At 47.1% G+C, this 17,277-nt stretch overlaps 1 protein-coding gene across 2 annotated transcripts in view; it reads right to left on the minus strand.

Moving 5' to 3' along the window:
* Positions 1-17,277, minus strand: part of LOC119456053 (protease-associated domain-containing protein 1-like) — a 124,053-nt gene that overhangs the window by 59,996 nt on the left and 46,780 nt on the right. For both annotated transcript variants that reach the window (XM_049664576.1, XM_037717653.2), the window contains exon 3: positions 12,550-12,659. In XM_049664576.1, the coding sequence (XP_049520533.1) occupies positions 12,550-12,659 (110 nt within the window). The remainder of the gene's footprint in view (positions 1-12,549; positions 12,660-17,277) is intronic.

A 17,277-nucleotide genomic window follows, 5' to 3' on the forward strand; every position in this document is an offset into this window, starting at 1 on the left:
CTGATCTTTTCTCTGTACATTTCGGAGCATGCCACTTCCTCTTCGAAAGCTTCATCTTCAACACCTTTTTTCTATTTCCCGATCTAGCTCTTTCAGCGAGTCCTCAAGAGAAAGAAGATTTATCTTTTCTTCCAGCTCAGCAATTGATGCGTTGCCGTCCATGGTGGATATTTCGTTGAGCAGCTTGGTTGTAGATGTTCGCACCACGGCCCTTCTTCACTTGATTCTGTCGATATCTATGTTTTGACGTCCCTATTCCCGGCTTTTGGCCCCAAAATGTTGTAGAATATGAGACGGATACTATTTACCTTATGGAGAAATGACAGACATCCATTCGTTTTGAGCGCATCAAGAAGACTAATTTTATTTTGACTAGAAGGTACGGGAAAAGGGGGAGAGTATAGAGAAAGGGAAAAACACAATTCACTGTGCCAAACAGGCTTTCTTGCACCCCGCACGTGCAAGCAACCCGCTCCAAACCTGAAGGGCACCACCGCACCGCCTGTCGCTGTTCGTAGAACGCACCCGCCAGTAATTAGCACACTGTTTGAGGGGTGTCAAGTGTCCGGCGCTTCTGCCACAGCGACCTCAGCAGTGTCGTTTTAGGTGGGGGAGTCCTCCTCGCACCATCGTGGGCGGCTCCCAGTGCGGGGATGCTTTGGCTCCAAAATGGAGGATGTACAACAGCTGTTCAGGTTAGATACTGGTTATTCTGCAGTCCACTTCAGCTGATTTTAGAAATCGCCGGATGGTTGTTCCCGCACGCACGTAGAGTGTACAGCGCATTAGAAACGGCTGCGCGAATCGCTTTTAGTAATGGTATAATCTACCGATTTCTTTTCTCTTCGGCGTATTATGTAAGGATATGTAACGATGCGCGAGTCGCACGCAAGAGTTTTGACCGCAAAGTGAGAGCGAGTCTGATAGTACATCTGTGAAGTCAACGAGGCTCTCAGTTGCACTATTACGTGCGTTCATAACGGATGTAGAGTACGAACAGACAGTTCATGATGTTTGTGCTGCATATGACATTTCAATGACCATTTATTAAGGGGAATGTTCTGTAAGATTTTTTTTAGTATAGTAATATGAAGGACGTAAGTCCGAATTCTCCTCCAGTCCACTACATTTTCAGGCATGGAGTGGCGCCTGACACCGGCAAAAAAAAAAAAAATATCGCCTAGATCTAGTGGGGCTATACTAGTCAAGGTGCAACCAAATTAGGAAGGCCCACTAAGCTTCAACAAAGTCACTCCCTCACCAGAACAGGAATTGGCCTCCCTGGTGCAGTATTCGGCCACTACCTCCCTAATGACTTCTACAATTTACCCATGGCCCTCAGTCCCCAGCAGCTGCGGAGCACCTGACCAAGGCGGCGGTCAGACCTGCGACGCTGCAGAGGGTGCTAGGAATCCTTGGGTCCGGACAGGCCGCCAATGGAAAATGAACCTGGCAACGTTAAACACACGCACCCTATCGAGTGAGGCTAGGTTAGCAGGGCTATTTGAAGAATTATCAGGTATTGCCTGGGATATTATTGGCCTTAGTGAGGAGAGAACTGGTGAGGCTTATACAGTGCTAACTAACGGCCACGTCCTCTGCTACAGAGTAGAGCACTGCACGGGCTGATTTTTTCAGCCCGGGCCCGGCCCGGGTCTGTTTTTACATTGGGCTGCCCGCCCAAGCCCGACCAAAAATTTTATGGCAAGACCCAGGCCCTGGCCTGGGTCTGAAAATAACCTACGTTACCCACCCGGCCCGGCTCGAGCCCGGCTCGAAACCGGCCCGAGACTGAAAAAGATAACCGAGCGGCATTAAAAACAAAAAATAAAGAAGAGAATGAAAGGAATTTATTCTTATGGCATAAATACATGTCAAATTCAATTATGAACACCATTTGAGCAGTCTGAACACAAATACCAGCGCGCGAAGTAGAACGAAAGACCCTGCCCCGAGCAGTATCGCCAGCAGTTTCCAACGGCGCAACCTTCGACTAGTATAGCCCCACTAGATCTAGGCGATATTTTTTTTTTTTTTTTTTTTTTTTTTTTGCCGGAGTCAGGCGCCACTCCATGCCTGAAAATGTAGCCCAATCCACTTCTATCGCAGCGCCGCCACAGTATCTTTCCACATCGGGCGCCTCACTGCAGAGCATGCGCCGCCCCAGCCACTCGTCCCACTCAACCGTATTCAAGGACACTATAGCCGAAACGCAGCCACGACCAGTCGTGAGCGCAGCGCATGGATGGAGTAAATGGAGAAAGCTCCACGTTACTCCATGGTGCAGCATAATGGGTTGATGCTAGGTGGCCGGTTGAGAACATGCGTGCAATCATGGATGGACGCAGTGCCACATTTCAGCCGCGTGACGAATTATCGTATCTTACCAGTCATCGTTTTACCAATTCGCCTTTGAAGAATCAGCAAGTCACAAACGCGCTTGCACCGCGCTGAAAGCATTAATTACATTGATTTAGGTAAGGAATACAATGGCATCCTTTGGTTTGAGGCGACTTCGGTCTTTCTGGACTTTTACATTCTGTTCAAACAGTCCGAAATATGACGGAAGAAGAAAAGGGAAGTGCACAGGAGTAGCACTGCTGGCTTACGGCTGCGCCGGGACAACAGGTTTTTCAGAGTCGAGACGCGCGAGGATAACTCGCGGCACGTTACATACACACCACCAGAAAGTCTGAGCCCGGCCTGGGCCCCCGTTAAAATACCCGAGCATGGCCCGGGCCCGAGCCAAAAAGCACATGCCGTGCCTGAGCCCGGCCCGAGCTTGTGAAAAACTGCCCTAACCGGCCCAGGCTTTTGGGTAAGCCCGAGTCCGTGCAGTGCTCTACTACAGAGGTCTTCCAGTTAGGAGAGAATTCAGAGTAGGATTTCAAGACCATAAGGACATACCGGGCAACATTGATGAATTCTACAGCATTAATGAGAGGGTAGCAGTCGTCGTAATAAAGCTGAATAGGAGGTATAGAATGAAGGTTGTACAAGCCTACGCCCCAACCTCCAGTCACGATGATGAAGAAATAGAACAGTTTTATGAAGATGTTGAATTAGCAATGAGAAAGGTGCAAACTCAGTGTACTGTAGTCATGGGCGACTTCAATGCAAAAGTGGGGAAAAAGCAGGCTGGCGAGCAAGCAATTGGCAACTACGGCATCGATTCTAGGAACACTAGAAGAAAGATGTTGGTAAATTCGCGAAAAGGTATAGGCTCCGAATAATGAATACCTTCTTCAGGAAGCGCAGTAACAGAAAGTGGACCTGGAAAAGCCCTAATGGAAAAACAAGGAATGAAATAGATTTCATACTCTCTGCTGATCCCAGAATAGTGCAGGATGTAGAAGTGTTAGGTAGGGTAAAGTGCAGTGACCATAGGCTAGTGAGGTCTAGGATTTCTCTAAATTTGAAGTGAGAAAGAATAAAGTTAGTCATGAAGAAACATGCCAACCTAGGTGCAGTAAGGGTAAAAACAGACCAATTCAGGCTAGTGCTCGCAAACAAATATGCAGCTTTAGAACAGGAAGATAAAGACAACATTAATGAATGAACAGTAACTAGGTTTATCTCAGAATCAGCAATTGAAGTGGGAGGTAAGGCACCAAGCCAACCAGTAGGTAAGCTCTCCCAAATAACAAAATACCGGATAAAGAAACGACAAAGCATGAAAGTGTCAAACTCAAGCGATCAGACAGAATTCGCTGAACTGTCAAAACTGATCAACAAGAAGAAAGTAAGGGATATCCGAAATTATAAAGTGGAAAAGATTGAGGAAGCAGTAAAATATGGACGCAGCATGAAATCAGTGAGACGAAAACTAGGCATAGGACAGGGCAGAATGTATGCACTGAAAGATAAGTGGGGTAATATCATCAGCAATTTCGATGACACAGTAAAAGCAGCAGAAGAATTCTATACTGAGCTGTGCAGTTCCCAGAGTAGCCAAGCTACTTTGATTCAAAGTAGTGATGAACAGGATACAGAGGCCCCTTCTATAACTAGCGATGAAGTTAGAAGGGCCTTGAAAGACATGACCAGGAGAAAAGCTGCTGGAGAAGATGGAATAACAGTCGATTTAATCAAGGATGGACGAGATATACTTAAAAGCTTGCGGCCCTTTATCCGCAATGCCTCACGACTTCAAGTGTACCAGAAAACTGGAAGAATGCCAACATTATACTCATTCATAAGAAGGGAGACGTTAAAGAATTGAAGAATTATAGACTTGCTTAGCTTACTTTCAGTATTGTATAAAATATTCACCAAGGTAATTTCAAACAGAATCAGGGCAACACTTGACTTCAGCCAACCAAGAGAACAGGCTGGCTTCAGGAAGGGATATTCTACGATGGATCATATCCATGTCATCTACCAGGTAATAGAGAAATCTGTGGAGTACAATCAACCTCTTTATATGGCTTTCATAGATTATGAAAAAGCATTTGAATCAGTAGAGATACCAGCAGTCATAGAGGCATTATGCAACCAAGGAGTACAGGAGGCATACGTGAATATCTTGTGAAATATCTGCAAAAATTCCACAGCTACATTGGTTCTCTATAAGAGAAGTAGAAAGTTACCTATCAAGAAAGGGGTCAGGAAAGGAGACACAATCTCTCCAATGCTATTCACTGCATGCTTAGAAGAAGTATTCAAGCTCTTAGACTGGGAAGGCTTAGGAGTGAGAATCAACGGCGAATATCTCAGTAACCTTCGGTTTGCAGATGACATTGTCCTATTCAGCAACAATGGGGACGAATTACAGCAAATGATTGAGAACCTTATCCGAGCAAGTGTAAGAATGAGGTTAAAAATTAATATGCAGAAGACAAAGATAATGTTCAATAGCCTGGCAAGGAAACAAGAATTCAGGATCGCCAGTCAGCCTCTAGAGTCTGTAAAGGAGTACGTTTATCTAGGTCAATTACTCAAAGGGGAGCCTGATCATGAGAAAGAAATTTATAGAAGAAATGGGCTGGAGTGCATACGGCAAGCATTACCAAATCCTGACTGGGAGATTACCACTGTCGTTGAAAAGTTGCAATCATTGCATTCTACCAGTGCTAACATATGGGGCAGAAACTTGGATGTTAACAAAGAAGCTTGAGAACAAGTTAAGGACCGCATGAACAGTGATGAAATGAAAAATGTTAGGCTTAACGTTAAGAGACAGGAAGAGAGCAGTGTGGATCAGAGAACAAACGGAGATAGCCGATATTCTAGTTGACATTAAGTGGAAAAAGTGGAGCTGGGCAGGCCATGTACTGCGTAGGATGGATAACCAGTGGACCATTAGAGTTACAGAATAGGTACCAAGAGAAGGGAAGCGCAGTCGAGGACGGCAGAAAACTAGGTGGGGTGATGAAGTTAGGAAACTTGCAGGCGCAAGTTGGAAGCAGCTAGCGGAAGACAGGGGTAATTGGAGATTGCAGGGAGAGGCCTTCGTCCTGCAGTGGACATAAATATAGGCTGATGATTATGAAGATGAACTCCGCTTCTGCTGAACGCAGCGATATACTTTTTTGGGCAAAGTATTTCTGAAATATAGCCTATTTTAACTTCGTATGGATTTCTCGACTTCTATAAAAAGTGGTTCAGGGCCCCTTCAAGACCTAGGTGCAAGTGTTTCAAAACACCCTGTATAAAGGGTGTTTCAGGTAACACGTGCCGAGCATAAACAAACTAAATATGTGCTATGTGAATGCAGCAAACTCAGTATTTTTCGCTCTCCTCTTCAGCATCTCAAAGTATATTTTACTTTGAGCTTATGTGATTAATTGGCAAAATTTTATTAACTTGTAACGAAGAAGAAGTGCCAGTTAGCCAGGTGCATCTCCGGTGTACGAAATACGACGAAGTGCCGGTCAGTCAGGCGCATCACCAGCGCTTTTACGCACGGGGCTTGTCCTGACTGCTCCCAGGGTTCTGACTGCCGCATCGAGTTCGACCTCTCAATCCTGTCAATAAACACCTTGACATTTGGTGGAGAGTGCGGGGTACGACTCCATCAACGCTGCAACTTCGAAGCCGAACCCTTCAATCATCTCGGCCCATGCCGGACGATCCAGCCCAACCTTCTCAAACCATGCCTGACGATCCAGCCCAACAAGCTGCAGTCACGGCACCAACTGTCATCTGTCCTGGCGTGCAGCGTCAGCGGGATCCTGCGATTTTTGCGGGTGCCGGTGATCAGGACGTCAAGGACTGGCTCGCCTCGTACGACAGAGTCAGCAGGCACAACCACTGGGACGATAGGGAAAAGCTCAACAACGTAATTTTCTACTTGAGCAACGTTGCACATTTGTGGTATCGTAACCATGAATCCGACATCTCAACATGGTTGGCACTCAAGACCAACTTCACGGAAGTCTTTGGTCGTCCTGCTGTACGTAAACTTCAGGCCGAACAACGCCTGCGCGGACGCGCCCAGCAACCAGGTGAGAAATTCACCAGCTATATCGAAGACGTCGTTAATCTGTGCAACAGAGTCGACGAAACGATGCCAGACGCCAATAAGATCCGGCATATCCTCAAGGGAATTGAAGACGACGCCTTCCAGATGTTGGTCGCCCGGAACCTGACCACAGCGTCTGTGGTCGTTGCGCTGTGTCAAAGTTACGACGAACTTCGAAGGCAGCGAGTTGTCACACGACATCTGCCTTCAGAATTCGCCCCTGTCTCAAGTCTGACGCTAGGTTTTGACGAGTCGTCTCTAATGCACCAGATAAAGGAGTTCGTGCGAGAAGAAGTTGCTCGGCAGCTTTCCCTGGTGCCCTTTACGAACGCACAACCATACTCCCCACTGACACAGGGGTTACAGACCGTCATCAAGGAGCAAGTCGCTGAGTGCCCGCCAGCTGCTATTCAACCGCCTCCAGTCGCGGCGCCCTTGACATACGCTGACGTCGCTGCAAGGCTGCCCTTCGCTCCACGTCCACCTCTCCAAGCTGTTGCGCGACCGCCCCCGATTCCCTTCTCGCCGCCTGCACCACAGCTACCACGCCAGCCAAATCCTTGGCGCACAGCCGACAACCACCCAATTTGCTACCATTGTGGTATTCCGGGACACGTTGCCCGCTTTTGTCGACGCCTTATGCAGCCCAATTATGATTACCGCCAACCCATGAACAGTTACGCCCCTCGACAGCTACAATCCCCTGTGCCGCCAGATGAAACTCCTGTTCCCTACACTACTCGTCGTTCGCCATCCTCACGCCGCCGTTCCATCTCACCGATGAGACGCCGGCCAAGCCCTCTGCCTCAGGGAAACTAAGTGTCGCAGTTCCCGAGGCGAGAACTGCGTCCCCTTCGCTTTACCCAAGGCCTCGAAATCGCCCCTGCAACGTAATTGAGGCATACGTCGAAGGGATTCCAACATTCGCACTGGTCGATACGGGGGCAGCAATCTCGGTGTTACGCGCAGGACTTTGCTGACGGATAGGAAAAGTAACGACATCGCTTTCCAGACTGTATTTGAGTACTGCGAGCGCACAGCCTGTCGAACCTTTGGAAGCCTGCACTGCACGTGTTGTAATCGCGGAATCTCTTCACATCATTAAGTTCGTTGTCCTGCCGGCCTGCTCCCACGATGTCATTCTAGGCTGGGATTTCCTTTCGTCTAACAATGACATCATTGACTGCGCCTGCGCCGAGGTGGAGTTGTCTTTTCCTTCCGCTGCAGCCATGGACCAAGATCCTGTGACGCCTACGAAAATGCTTGTAGCCGAAGTTACCGATATCCCTCCTCAGTCCGCCGCCGTCGTCTCTGTATCTTGCGTATCTGCACGTGACGTAACCGTCTTATTCACGCCATGTGACTTGTTCGCCCGTGGCCATTCCCTTCCGTTGCCCTTTGCCGTCATCGCCATTAGTGCTGGCCGAGGTGTGATGTGTGTGTGCAATGCGTCTTTCCTGCCAGTTACTTTGCATCACGGAGAGTGCCTCGGTTACGCTCAAATTGTGGATTCTTCAATGCTTTTCGATGCGCCCGACGTCGCACATTCGACATCCCTCGCCGCGCTCGACAATGCGACTCGACCGCCGTTGGAGTGCTTCCATCCGTCAATCTCTGGTGATTTGACAACGACACAACGCGCGCAACTTGTCAGCCTGCGAGGCGAATTTACCGCCTCCTTCGACTGCCATCAACATACTCTCGGCCGCACCACCACAGTGTCGCACAGCATCGACACCGGTTCACACGCCCCACTCCGGCAGCGTCCTTACCGTGTCTCAGCTTCTGAACACCGCGTCATCGATGAACAAGTGAGCGATATGCTTCGCCGTGGCGTGATTCAGCCGTCCCATAGCCCGTGGGCATTGCCTATTGTCCTCGTAAAAAAGAAAGATGGTTCTATTCGCTTCTGCATTGATTACAGACGTCTTAACAAAATTACGCGCAAAGATGTATATCCCCTACCGCGCATAGACGATGCTCTTGACTGTTTGCAAGGTGCCGAGTTCTTTTCCTCTTTGGACTTGCGGTCTGGATATTGGCAAGTCTCCATGGCAGAGGCTGACCGCTCCAAAACCGCCTTCCTTACACCGGACAGATTGTACGAATTTAATGTCATGCCATTCGGCCTATGTAATGCACCCGCTACGTTCGAGCGTATGATGGACAGTATCTTGTGCGGTCTCAAGTGGCACACGTGTTTGTGCTACCTAGATGATGTCGTCTTCTCACCTGATTTCTCGACTCACCTCCAACGACTAAGAGAGGTATTAAGCTGTCTGACTAAGGCTGGCCTGCAACTTAACATCAAAAAATGCTTCTTTGCTGCTCGTAAGCTTACCATCTTAGGCCACGTCGTATCCAAAGAAGGTGTGCTTCCAGATCCTGCAAAACTCTGTGCAGTTGCTGAGTTCCCCAAGCCCACTAATCTGAAGACACTACGTAGTTTCGTCGGCCTCTGCTCCTATTTTCGCCGCTTTGTGAAGAACTTCGCCATGATAATCGCCCCTTTGACTCAACTGCTGGCTGGAGACAACGCCCTATCCGCCTGGTCGAAAGCATGCGATGACGCATTCACGACCCTTCGCCATCTGCTCACCTCGCCTCCTATTCTGCGGAATTTTGACCCCGATGCCCCAACTGAAGTCCATAAAGATGCTAGTGGAGTCGGCCTTGGGGCGGTTCTTGCCCAACGCAAAAGTGGTCTCGAGGAATACGTTGTTGCTTATGCTAGCCGCACGCTGACAAAGACGGAGCTAAACTACTCTGTTACAGAAAAGGAGTGTTTAGCCATACTCCGGGCCCTTACGATATTTCGACCTTATTTATACGGCTGCCAATTTGATGTCGTAACGGACCACCATGCGCTGTGCTGGCTCTCCTCATTGAAAGACCCCTCTGGCCGCCTCGCACGCTGGGCACTCCGTTTGCAAGAGTACGACATCCGGGTTGTGTACCGCTCTGGACGCAAGCACAATTATGCCGATGCTCTCTCCCGCTCGCCAATATCACCTGACCCTGATCCTGACAGTCTTTGCCCACTCAACTTTGTCCTCTCAGCACTTGCCATCGATGACATGCGCTCTGAGCAGAGCAAAGACCCGTGGATTTCTTCGCTTTTGGAGTTTCTCTCTGATCCTACCACTGTTACGGCGTCTAGGACTCTACGGCGGCAGGCGAATCACTTTGTTATTCACGACCAACTCCTCTACCGTCGCAATTATCTCCCCGAGGGTTGACAATGGCTCCTAGTAATACCGCGTCATCTTCGGGCTGATTTATGCGCATCGTTTCAGCACTGATCCCCAATGTGCACACGGTGGCGTGTTAAAGACGTACACCCGCCTTAGGCTCCGGTATTACTGGCCTGGCATGTACAAGTTCGTTTGCAAGTACGTCCGCTGCTGCCTCAACTGCCAGCACCGAAAGTCGGTCCCTATTTCCACTGACGCACCCTTGCAGCCGCTTCCTTGCCCATCCCGTCCTTTTGATCGGGTCGGAATCAACCTTTACGGCCCGCTTCCTTCTACTGGTGCTGGCAACCGCTGGATTATCGATGCAGTGGATCACCTCACACGTTATGCAGAAACCGCTGCACTTCCATCTGCAACTGCCCAAGATGTTGCATCCTTTATACTGCGGCATTTTGTTCTTCATCACGGCCCTCAGGAACTTCTCAGTGATCGAGGCTGCGCATTTCTATCTGTAGTCGTGACATCGCTTCTGAAGGAGTGTCACATCATCCACAAGACCACTAGCGCATACCATCCACAGACGAACGGGCTGATGGAGCGTTTCAACCGTACTCTTGGCGACATGCTGGCCATGTGCGTCGCGTTCGGGACGCTGGGACGCTGTGCTTCCGTTCGTCACGTTCGCCTATAATACTGCCACTCAAGCTACCACTGGTTTTTCTCCGTTTTTCCTACTGTACAGCCGTGAACCTTCCTGCACCATCGATACCATGCTACCCTACCAGCCTGATTCATCGGAATGTGTTCTTGTATCTCAAGCTGCGCAGCATGCTGAAGTATGCAGACAACTCGCCCGTTGTCTTACCACCGCAGATCAGACACAACAGAAGCTTCGTCGTGGTGGATCTGACCCCCCAAGCTTCCCTTCCGATTCAGTGGTTTGGCTGTGGGTACCACCTTTAGCTCCCGGCCTTTCTTCTAAGCTGCTCCCAAGATATCATGGACCTTACCGTGTAATTGCACAAACTTCCCCCGTGAATTATGTCGTCGAGCCTGTGTCACCGTCTTCTGATCAGCGCCGTCGCGGTCGCGAAACTGTTCAGGTAGATCGGCTCAAGCCCTTCTACGATTTCTCTATGTTACCGTATGTTTAGATCGCCAGGATGGCGTCTTTTTCTCCGGGGGACAAATGTAACGACGAAGAAGTGCCGGTTAGCCAGGTGCATCTCCGGTGTATGAAATACGACAAAGTGCCGGTCAGTCAGGCGCATCACCAGCGCTTTTACGCAAGGGGCTTGTCCTGACTGCTCGCAGGGTTCTGACTGCCGCGCCGAGTGCGACCTCTCAATCTTGTCAATAAACACCTTGACAAACTTTTAATGTAGTGATTTAAACACAGAACCTCCAATGGAGAAGATGAATCAAATAGCTGCCACTAAGATGTCTGTTAAAGCGATAGAGCAAATTAAGTCTGGCATGTAGTGATAAGCTCTGTCAGTCATTTTGCAAGGAGGTTGTTGAAGCTCTGTCTTTTTGCAAGGAGGTTTCGCTGGCGTGTGGCAATGCATCCCAAAATAATGATCATATCCGCCACGTCTACCATCTCGTTCACATTGTAGTCACATAGTATGCTTTTAGATCTAACATGTTTTCTTTGGAGCCCCCAGAAATGAGAACCACAGCATGGAAAGAAATCAATTGCATATTTCTCGGTAAGTTCTGCAATAATTTTTTTTTTTAGTTAAGCTCAAAGTAAAACATACCTTCAGTTGCTAAGAGGACACTGCATAATATTGATTTGATTGCATTTGCAAAGTGCACCCCTGATCTCCTTAACACTTAGCACAAGTTAGCTGAAACAGCCTGTATATGTAGTATAGCAACCATGTACATGTGTGCATTCAATAATGTGTGCATACTAGGTGATTATTAAAAAATAGAGACAGGTTTCTATTCTAATGATTCGACTGATAAGAGGTTGCTTCCTGCCCTATCTGTCCTTTCAGTGTGGAAAAGACTAGACTGGCAAGTACCTACTGCAGCCTGTTAGCTAATTAACTAAAATTGGTTTGTCAACTTCTGAATTACTAGCTTTAGGGCCCATGTTGCAAAGGCAGTATTGCAACAGGGTGCCAGAGGAGGCTAGAGCAATTTACACAATTCTAAGAGTGCCATCTACTGTTGAGATACTCGTCCACAAACTTTCCGAAAGTGGGCTTTACACAGAGTCTGCCTCTTTATGCTAATGTGTTCACTTCCTCTCTTCTGAAACTTGCACGTCGGTGATAGACCAGTGCTTCCAACAGAAACACTTAACAAATTGGACGCCTCAGCAGGCCATTGCAGTCTCTGCATGACCAGGTAGTGCTTGCCATGCTCTTTGTGTACAACCCAGCTTCAGAATGGAAAAAAAAGGCAAATTTTCATCTATGAATATCTCAACCTTAAATAGTTCTAAAATTGCACAAAATGTTCCAGCTCCTTGCAGTGCCCAATTACGATAATGATATTGCAACATGGGTCATAAACCAAGCAATTAAAAAGGAATTAACCAAGTTTACTCCATTAGCAAACACTAAACGCCACTTACCCATCCTGCCCCAAGGAAAGAACAAGAAAGCATACTCGCATCGGCTAGATTTGTTTTTTAAAAAATCCATATTTTTTTTAATAACACAGTATATTCATCTCCACCTGTTGTCTGTGTAGTGCCATGGGAAATCTGTGTTTCAGCTGTATAATTAAGACTCAAAAACACCTTGTTTGATACTAGTGTGCTCTCTAGATTTTACTTTGTGGGAACTAGGCTATTTCTTTAATTGAAAAGGCTCAACTGTAAAGTTACTGTGGATTCCTTAATGGCGTACAGAGCAAATGAAACATCAGACTGACCCACGCTCGACGAGCACCACATTGTGGCGAAGCTCAAGCCGATTGACGAGGCTGGCACAGCCCTGCAGCGGCTCAGACAACACCAGGCCCACGTTGGATAGCTGGGTGGCCTGCATCAAAAGATGTACTCATTACCTAATCAAATAAAAGACAAAGTAGAATGAAGACTAGAATGAATGCGTCAACAATCATGCGCTAAGAAACTGATATGCAAATCTGCCAGACTGACAGTGCTGCTAAAAACTCGGCTCTGGTGCAATGGAAACACCAGCACGGAAATGATAATATTGACACGTATACATGTTTATCTATCACCGGTGGCCGCTTTCCACCGGCTAACAAATGTTAAACGTTATCACTCGGCGCAGGACGCGCCTGTATCGGAAGTTTCTAGAACGTTATCGATGCTTTTTTTCGTTGCCCGTTTTCACCGACGCTTATGTTATCTGATTGTGTGACCGACGTGAATTGTCTAGAACTTTCTGGAAGACACGCGGGCATCAGGGATTAATCTGGAACCTTCGATGACTCAGGTATAAAAGCCGACGCGTCGCGTCGCTGATCAGATTTCGACGACCGCCGACGGTGTTCGCCGCTTTCGTTGTGCTTCGAGTGTAGCTTGCTTTTGTGGGCAAAGGTTCGCCCAATAAACAACCAGTTTCGTCATACACAGTTTTACTACTGTTTACTTCAGCGTCACTACGTGACAATAGAAACGAAGTAACTGGTTAACATATGTTGCTGTGATCACAGCACTCTTTAAAAAAATACCAAAATGTGCAGCGCTGTGCAAAACAACTAAAAGCCATGGGAATGTACTGTTGCCATCAATGGGGCTAATGAACAAAGGTATGCATCGTTAGGAGGCAGCAAGGAAGCCAGAATATAGACAAGTTTAAACAGAAAAAAAAAACTAACATAAACAATGTCATATGATGAGGCTGTACCACATGCACAGTCACCAGCTGATTTTTGGAAATGGGGGACTGCAAATGTGTCCGTATAATAGGGCAGCTTGAGCAAAACAAAAAATGCCACAGTTTCACCCGAAAGGTGAAGCATCAATTGCGATAGCAAATTAGTAGAGAGCTATACGGAGTAAGGATAGCAGATTTATCAGCTGTATAAACTTGGACATGCAGCAGCACCAGCAACGCGCAGAACTATTGTCAACGTCATTGGCGTTTTTCCCGCGTTCGCACCGAATGCGCACGGCGTTGGTGACTGTTGCCAGTGCCTCTGGGGGCAGCTCGGAGGTTTTCGACGAGATCAGAACGGGAGACTTGTCGAGCAGCGTTGGAAGTCTTTACCACCTTCTCGCCTCGCAACGTTTTTATATAAATACGTATTTGGTGCCGCAGCTAAATGTCACCTCCCCTCCCTCCCTCCCGTCCCCCCACGGCCTTTCGCACGACAGAAGAAGTCGCGTTTGCTCTTCGCTGTGCGTTTACTCACTGTCAAAGCGCGCTTCCCTCGCGCACATACAGCGTACGACGCGCGGCGACGACTTCATCGCCGTTGGACTCTATACGAAATCTCACGGCGACGGCAACCCCGACGGCAGAAATCCGCTTGCTTGGAGTGTCCATATAATTGCTATCGCAATAAAAAAGAAAAGCGAGTGCAAAATCAGCTCTCCAGCTCTCCAGTTCCGACTTGCAGCAGGAGCGTCACCGGCTGGAGACCTTATCACTCCCCAATGATGCAGCAGAGGATGAGAATGCCCCGCTTATTGAGGTTATGAGGCCCATGTTTCTTGCAACGATGACATCGAGGGATGCAGAAAGCTCGTCGCGTAGAGAAAGGGAGTTCATTCAACCTTTTAAACTTTCTCGTGGCACTAGGAGGTTCAACATTGAACGCCAGTTCTCTGTGGACGAGCGGTCTGACATTGACCTCGAGGAGCACAGGTTGGATGGGGCAAAATCCACATCAACGGCATCCCTCACAATGCTCAAGATCTCCATTGATGATTACTAAAGCAAACATAGCTGCAGCAACCTTCCCGTGACAGCTTGCCACTTGCCACCATGCCGGTCGGTGAAGAATTTTCATAATAGTCACACTATGCCGTGTTACAAGTTAATAAATATGTTTATTAAAAAGCGGCCAGCCTCCTTGGCTGGCCAATCCAAACTGTCAGTGCCGTGCTGCTTGATATATTAAAATTAAATTAAATTATGGGGTTTTACGTGCCAAAACCAGTTCTGATTATGAGGCACGCCGTAGTGGGGGACTCCTGAAATTTGGACCACCTGGGGTTCTTTAACGTGCACCTAAATCTAAGTACACGGGTGTTTTCGCATTTCGCCCCCATCGAAATGCGGCCGCCGTGGCCGGGATTCGATCCCGCGACCTCATGCTCAGCAGCCCAACACCATAGCCACTGAGCAACCGCGGCGGGTCGCTGCTTGATATATGATGACAATGTAGATACATCATCATACATCAAGCATAAATGGGTAAGCCACATTCCCCCTGGTGGCCCTGCAGATGCAGGACCATCTATGATAACAACACTACTGCACTGCAAAGTTTTGCCTCTGGCAAGTACCACAGCTTCGGTCCAGCTTTAACTTTTCTAAAAAATTACTTACTTGACCGCGAGCAAACAGTCTGTGTAAGGGGTGCTTATTCCGAATCAAAAGTAATTAATCAAGGGGTACCACAGGGCTCAATACTGGGACCCTTGTTGTTTTGCATTTACATTAATGACTTATCTGATTTTCTTAGTATTTCTAATACAATCCTATATGCTGATGATACCACCATTTCCCTGTCAGACAAGTCTTTACCAAGCTTAATCCTTAAACTGAACAATGAACTAGCGAAAGTCGTAGAATGGTGTCAGTTGAATCACTTAATTTTAAACCCGGTTAAAACTCAGTTCATGATATTTAAAACAAAACAGAGGATGTTACCTTGTATACCCCAAGTTACCCTCGACAGTCATCTTATTGCTGCCGCGGACTGTGTGTCATTCCTTGGCATACAACTAGATCCTAACTTGAAATTTACTAATCATATTGCACTTGTTAAACAAAAAACAGCTTACGGCATAAGAGCATTGATTAAATCACGAGCATTTTTTTCAGAAAACGCATTACTATCTCTATACTTTGCATTCATTCATAGTCATATCACCTACGGTATTGCATCCTGGGGAAACACATATAGCTGTCACCTCTTGTCTATTCAACACATACAGAACCAGGCCATTCGTATAATCACCAACAGTTCCTTTTTTTCAGATGCTCTCCCGCTCCTTAAGGCTAACTCTATTCTACCTGTATCTGGCTTGTTTAAGTATCATTTAAGTATTATCTTCTTTAAATTGCTTAACAAACAGCTTGCCTACGAATTTGTAGACTTCAACTTACTTACTAATACCAATTCCACTAGGTTTGCTCATAATAACAACTTTCTCCTACCTAAATGTTGCACCAACTATGGAAAAATGACGTCCTCGTTTTCAGCGATCAAAATATGGAATGACCTACCACATTCTCTTAAACAAACATCATCATTGAATACATTCAAATATGAATTGAAGTGTTTTCTTCTTTGTAAATAGTTTCATGCCCGATAATATGTTGTCCTGTATAATTACGCCTGTTGATTTCCTTGTTTTTTTTGTATCTTACCATTGTATTGTATTTTACGCGTTCTTTTGTCTTCTTTCAACGTTGTTAATTTTGCTGCTTTAACCCATGACTTGTATACATTTTTTTTTTAATTTTAACCGAGGGTCCCGTTGCAGTCTTTGACTTTGGGACCCTCGTCTGTATAGTATCGTTTACATAATCATTGTATTGAATGGTTAATAAACTGAAACTGAACTGAAACTGAACTGAAACTGAAACTAGTCAGCACACCCTGGAAGACCTGCAAAGTGGTGATGACAGTGCCACAAGCTGATTGTACATGCTGCAGCTTAGCTGACTGGGTGCCAGATGTCACAGGCGCCGATGTCTCCCACATGAATCCGTATGTATGGAAACACGTTTATAAACATGTCAGTTGCGACCCTTTAGCTTATGAATGGCTAGTGCGACGACAACGTCCTTCACAAATCCCCTCCCATCACTTGCGTTAACCACAGTTCCTCGGACATAATAGAAAAATATCTCGAGCCAAATGGGTTGAAATGCTCGGCGGGAAAATCAGAGGCTCTTTTTCTAATATCTCGAAAGAGGAAAAAGAATAGTCCCCCTTGCAGGGGCTATGATATTGCTTTACGATTTAATGACAATGCCATACCGACCGTAGACAAGAGTCATAGGGCTGCGCATACAAGCAAATGGCAAAAACAATGAAACTATCACGAGACTCGAAGCTAGCACCAGCCAGACGTGCCATCTACTTAAGCGTATTTCTAACAAGCACGCAGGGATGAAAGAGGCAACCCTTTTGAGATTGGTTCACGCTTTCGTCATAAGTCGTGTATTATACGTTTCCCTTATCTCAAACTGGGTAAAGCAGAGAAGGACAAAATTGAAATTATAATCAGGAAAGGGATCAAAACTGCACTAGGTCTTCCCCCGAACACCTCGACGGCAAAGCTTCTAAGGCTGGGTGTCTCCAACACTCTGGATGAACTCGTAGAAGCCGCCACGGTGTCGCAGCATCAAAGACTTTTGAGAAGCAAAACTGGAAGGAAAATCGTAAAGCCCCTGGGGTTCGAACCCTCGGAATGTTCCAAGCAGACAGATAACCATACCCAGACAA

This window comes from Dermacentor silvarum, chromosome 1, assembly GCF_013339745.2.
Source record: "Dermacentor silvarum isolate Dsil-2018 chromosome 1, BIME_Dsil_1.4, whole genome shotgun sequence".
NCBI lineage: Eukaryota > Metazoa > Arthropoda > Arachnida > Ixodida > Ixodidae > Dermacentor > Dermacentor silvarum.